At 47.9% G+C, this 6,103-nt stretch overlaps 1 protein-coding gene across 1 annotated transcript in view; it reads left to right on the plus strand.

The window, feature by feature from the left end:
- The window catches only part of DNHD1 (dynein heavy chain domain 1), a 68,888-nt gene extending 67,014 nt beyond the window's left edge, over positions 1 to 1,874 (plus strand). Inside the window, 3 exon segments of the mRNA XM_058545840.1 lie at positions 23 to 172; positions 376 to 1,169; positions 1,350 to 1,874. Coding sequence (XP_058401823.1) covers positions 23 to 172; positions 376 to 1,169; positions 1,350 to 1,700 — 1,295 coding nt within the window. The 3' untranslated portion in view covers positions 1,701 to 1,874.
- Positions 1,875 to 6,103: the final 4,229 nt, after the last annotated feature.

Genomic DNA, 6,103 nt, shown 5'->3' on the forward strand with positions numbered 1-6,103 from the left:
GGCGCTCTGACCTCATCCTCAGCTTCAGTTTTCTATGGGGGTCCTGTGGGAGATGACAAGGACAGGGAGGCCCTGATCAGTCTCACACAAGCCTGCCTGAGCCCCAGCAGCGGGAGCTGGGCCCAACCACACACTCCCCAGTATCTGCTGGCCACTCTGATGCCCAGCCCAGGTAAGCTGGAGCCAGGTATCTGTGTTGGGGTGGGGAACGGCTCAGCGTAATGCCACCCTCATGGGAATGTAAACAGTGGTACCAATAAAGGTGTAAGGAAGGTGATGGGGTGATGGCTTAAAGTGTCAGAGGAAGGCCTACTCCCTTGGGTCTAGGGTGGAGAGAATCCACCTTGTCTCTCACTCCTCACCTCCACCTCCAAGAGTTGAATGAGCTGGATGCCGTGGCAGAATGCAAGGCCCAGATGCACCTGCTGTCCACACCACCCGAACCCCAGATCTGCGGATTGAGTGCTGGCCCCCAGGCCTGGCTGTTGCGACGCCAGAGCCGCGCCCTCCGGAGCGCGCTGCAGCGGAGTTCACCCACTTGGGTTCCTGCGGCTCGCGGAGGCTCCCGGCGCGCCGAGAGGCGGCTGCGGCACCGTCTGGTGCAAGCTGAGCGGAGGCTGGAGTCCTTGCAGGCTCTGCTGACAGAGACCGCTCGCCAAAACTGGTCTGGCGCGGGGTGGGTGGGGCCGCGGCTGAGTGCGTGGCGGCCTCTGGAGGGCTTCCTGGAGACAGAGGTGCTGGAACTGAGCCAGCTGGTGGGCACGCTGCAACGCGACCTTAACTGCCTGTTGCAGCAGCTGAAGGGGGCGCCCCCGTGCGCCTCCCGGCGCTGTGCCGAGGTGGCCCACGCTCTCTGGACTGGCCGCCTACCCCCGCCTTGGCGACCCCATGCGCCTGCCGGCCCACAGCCACCCTGGCACTGGCTGCGACAGCTGTCGCGCCGCGGGCAGCTGTTAGTTCGCTACCTGGGCGTGGGCACCGAAGTACCAGAGCGCATCTTTCACCTATCAGCCTTTGGCCACCCTCGCCGCCTCCTGCTGGCACTGCGCTGGGAGGCTGCCTTTCCTGTGGTCGCCCTGGAGCAGTATGTGCCCGACTCCAACTTCTCCGCTTGCCATCAGTTCGCCTACAGACGTCAGGAGCTGAACAGCAACCCTCTGCACCTCCAGGTATCTTCCTACTGCCCCTTCCTTTGCAATTCCCCTCCTCAAATCCAGGATAACAGCTCGCAGTTACCCTACCTTGCCTCTAGGTGATCTTGCCTCTCCCTAACCCCATCTGCTCTGATCCCACTTCACCACCATCCTCCAGCTTCCTAGCCTTGCCTGACCAGCTTCTGGTGCTCCCAGGTGGTGAACGACCCAAATCCCACGGTTCCTGAGACGGGGCTGCTGCTGATTGGGCTACAGGTCTGGAACGCAGAGTGGGACCCGTTAGCAGGGGCCTTGCAGGACAGTCCAGCCAGCCAGCCCAGCCCTCTGCCTCCAGTCAGCATCAGCACCCAGGCTCAGGGCGCCAGTGACCTGCCATCTCCAGCCGGCCTGGCTGTGTACTCCTGTCCCGTGTACCTGGAAGGGCCCCTTGGTACCACTAGGCTGCACAGCAGGAATGTCCTGATGCACCTGCCCCTGCCCACGAAGCTCAGCCCTGCCACCTGTGTCCAAAGGAGAGTCCATGTTTGCAGCCCACCTCTGCCCTGAGCCCTCAACCAAAATAAAGTTGGAGTGGTTCATGGAAGACTTCTGAGATTTAGAAGGAGTGTAGGGTGTGTGCATATGGAGAATGTGACACACCGAGGGGAAAGCACACTGTGCACAGCTGAGGAGAGAGGAGGTATGTGCACACTGAAGGTAGAAGAGGGCGTTTGCCTGGCAACTGGGGAGAGGGAGGGTGGGTACCCTGGGGGGAGAGGGGCTTGGTGTTAGTCATGGATCCAAGGACCTAGGCAGATCTGGGGATGGCCGACACACAGGATCCTGAATCCTCCCCAGCTCTCTACTGTGGTCTCAGCACTTGTGCTGAATCCACAAAGGATATTTTTAAAGGGAGAACATTAGAGCTCAAAATGTTTTCTTAAGGCGTTTAGTGGTATTATTGGGAATGCCCCAATCCTGCCCTGTCATCCCCTCCCCAGTGATGGATTCTCTGAGTCATACACACAAAAAACAAAAGCAAAATAAGATACAAGGTCCTACGATCATTCAACAATTTTTTATCGAGCACTCTTCTGAAGCTCTTCCAGGCACTGATGAAGTTGTTCTTATGCAGGGAGACACACAATAAAAAGTCAACATATGAATAAGTTAATGTGATGATTTTTAAGTGCTACAAAGTAAAAGTAGGCTGAAGTGTTAGCGGCTAGAAGGGAGCAGTTAATATAGGAAGGCATGCTAAATATTTGAAGGGGAGCTATCTAGGAGGAGTGTTTCAGGTATCACCGTCAGTGGGTGCCAAGGTCTTGAGTCAGGAACAACTTTGGGGTGTTCAAGGAATAGAAGATGTAGCTAGAGCATGGTGAGTGAGGGACAGAGTGAGCCCAAAGGATGGAAAGGTATAGAAAGGGGTAGATCACACAAAGCCGTTTCATGATAATGTGCTTGTATTGTTTAAAAGCATAAGGAGGAATCTATTGGAGAGTGTTAAGTGGGAGATGACATGATCTAATTTGCATTTCTCAAGGATCACCCTGGCTGTTCTATGGCAGATGGGTGGAAGAAAATCCAGAGTAACAAGGAGGAAGATTTGTTTGGAGGCTATTGAAGTAATTCAAGTGAGAGATGATGGAGTTTGCACTAGGGTCATAACAGTGGAGACAGAGAATTGATGGATTTAGGATATATTCCGGAGGCAAAGCCAGCAGGACTTGCTGGTGGATTAGATGTGAAGAGTGAGGGAAAAGGACAAATCTAAGATGATTCCTATATTTTAGGCTCGAATAGCTGGGTGGATCATGGTGTTATTTACTGAGATGGGAAATTTGAGGGAGAGACAGGTTGTGGGTAGGGAATCAAGAGTTGCTTTGACATGATCAGTTATTATTAGTCGTGTGATCGCATGCTATTCCAGGGCAAACCTTGCTGATAAAATTTGAGGTAGAGTATAGCAGAGCTTAAGGCCTACTTGGGCTCCTCTCCTTGCCTCCAAGCACCAAAACTCACCAGCTACAAATTACCTCCCTTGCTGCATGGCTCCATACGAGCTACATGGCAGGAAGAAATGTAAATGGAAGTGTATACTGAGCATCGGTGCACAACCTCTTCACAGTCAGCCCACTCACCAGCGACTGTGGTGCAACGATGTCCTTCAACAAAGGGCTGAGCAGAGAGGCAAAAGCTTCCACTTTCCTCAGAAACCCTTCCCTTTTCTTTTCTACGGTCACCCTGGAGCATGGCTGTTCCTCCAGGAGAGGAGATTAGCAGAGTCTTAAAGAAGTGCTTTTGGATAAATGGACCCTCTGTCCATGTTTACCATACTTACTATTTATCGTCCAGTGGGAGCAGGGAGCGATAGTGAGATATCTGTAAAACCATCTGATATTGGTTAGTACAGAATATTTCCTACAAATCCACACCATTCTCTAGACCAAAATTCATTCCTTTTCTTTTATCTAGGATTTTCTTTTTCTGTTTCTTAAAATTTCAGCTTTATTGAGGAATAACTGCTGAAATTCATTCTTGAATCATGCCTAGCCAAGTTATTAAACCGAGTCAATTAGAGATTATGAAATAAGTACCATATGACAGCATAGCCCAAATACAATGACTGCCATGTAAAAATGTTCCAGATTTGACAGTTTCACTATTGAAACTGTCTACCAGATAAATTAAAATCCCATTAGGAAATTAAAGTCCCAAACAATGAAAGGAAGGAAGAAGTAATACACATGACAAAAGGGAGAAACACGTCCCGTCCTTTCCTGATGGACAAGGGTAGATGAAGGAGTAGAGACAAGAACAGGAGGAGCGTGGTGAGAAAATCAACCTGATCTGGGACCTTGGGATGGAACAGTAGACAAACTGAGGTACCGAGGGCAAAAAGGCTTTTGCCCTTTTCTCTACTGGGACTTTAGGAGGGAACTGCTTTGCAGTGTGGACTCACTGTAGCTCCAAGAGCATTGAAAGGGCAGAGTGGCACAGGCAGGAAGAGGTCTCTCTTAATCCCTATATAGTGTGGATACTGAGTAGAGACCCTTTAAGCTTGATGGAGTATGAGGCAGAGAACCACTGGGGTCTGCAGCACCAAACAGAGTTGTGGAGAGGCCACATTGGCAGGGAGGGGAACAGGCCTGACAATTGAAAAAGACAAGACCACACGATTTCATCGCTTTAGAAGCAAATGTTGGCAGAATGCCCAGGTATGGAACTGGGCCAACTATACCCAGAGAATTCCAGCCTGTTCCCAGTATATGTTATCTTCCTCTCTCTGTGTTTTCAATGTTTTCTCTTTGGCTCTCAGCAATTTGATTATGATATTCCTAGGTGTGGGTTTCCTTGTATTTATCTTGCTTGTGAAACATAGATTCTTGAATCCAAGTCCATGTTTTTCAAGAATATTGAGAAGATTTTGGCTATTATATTTTCAAATATTTTTCTGTCCCTTCTTTCTCTCTTCTCCTTCTAGGATTCCATGCATATATGTTTGACCAATTAATATTGTCCCATATGTTCCCAAGACTCTCATTTGTCTTCATTCTTTTTCTCTGTCCTTTGGATTAATCTCTATTCATCTCTTCAAGTTCACTGAGCCTTATTTCTGCCATCACTAATTTGTGGTTGAGTCCATATATTGAAATTTTCCTTTTAGTTATTTATATCTTTCAGTTCTAGAATTTCTATTTGGTTCTTTTTTGTAGTTTCTATGCCCCCGGTAAGGTTCCATATCTGTGGATTCACTGAGACCATATTTTCCTTGAGTTTCTTATACATATTTTCCTTTCATTATTTGAATATCTTAATAGCCACTTTGAAATATTTAATTGCTAAATCCAATACCTGAGTCCACTGGAGTCAAACTGGAGTCAATTTCTATTAACTGTCTTTTACCCTGAGTATCAGTTATTGTTTATAATTTCATATTTTAATAATTATAACACGGTTATAATTTCTTGCTTATTTGCATGTCTGGTAATTTTGGTTGAAAACTGGATATTATGGATAACATATTGTAGTTAGTTTTCATTCTGTTATGGTCTGAAGATTTGTTGTTGTTGTTGTTATAGCAGGCATTTTGGGGAAGTGGGTGGGCTCAAATTGCAAATTTTGTATTTCCTGTGGTGTGCAATAGTTGATATCTCTGTTTAGTTCTTTCAGCAGCTGCTTTTTCAGTCTGGCATCTGGTCATCTACCTGTATGTACATAGTTTAGTCACTACCAAGGATTTGGGCAGAGTTTGGCTCAGATCTCGGGGCTTATCCCCTCTAACATCTTTTTCTTCTGAGGTTTTCCTTTTATTTTTTTTATTATTTTTTTTTAATAATTTTATTTATTTATTTATTTTTTCCCCCAAAGCCCCAGTAGATAGTTGTATGTCATAGCTGCACATCCTTCTAGTTGCTGAATGTGGGACGCGGCCTCAGCATGGCCGGAGAAGCAGTGCGTCGGTGCGTGCCCGGGATCCGAACCTGGGCGGCCAACAGCGGAGGGCGCGCACTTAACCACTAAGCCACAGGGCTGGCCTGAGGTTTTCCTTTTAAATTTCCAGCTGCTCTCCATTACCAAACCCTGTCCTCTGACATGTCAGCTGCCACTCAAGCTGGATGTGAATTGAAGAATGCACTAAAAAATGCACGTCAAAAAAGCTGCAGATTTGCACATCTCACCCAGTGCATTTCTATCATTTAAGAGTAGACTCCTCACTGGATTCTGCCAGCTTTTTTCCCTAGGTCCCCTTCAGCCTCTCCTATGCATGTGTAATTTAGTCATCCAAAGATTTGGGCAGAGTTTATGTTCATATTTTGGTTTCACCCCTTATGCCACTCTCTCACTTCTTAAATTTCCAGCTGCTCCACCAGTCCTGGACCCTGTCCTTTGCTATTTTGAGCCAGTAAGGCTGCGGTTTTATACCTTTGGAACTGGGGAATGGGGTAGGATTGGGAAGGACCTTT

Source organism: Diceros bicornis, chromosome 7, assembly GCF_020826845.1.
Source record: "Diceros bicornis minor isolate mBicDic1 chromosome 7, mDicBic1.mat.cur, whole genome shotgun sequence".
NCBI lineage: Eukaryota > Metazoa > Chordata > Mammalia > Perissodactyla > Rhinocerotidae > Diceros > Diceros bicornis.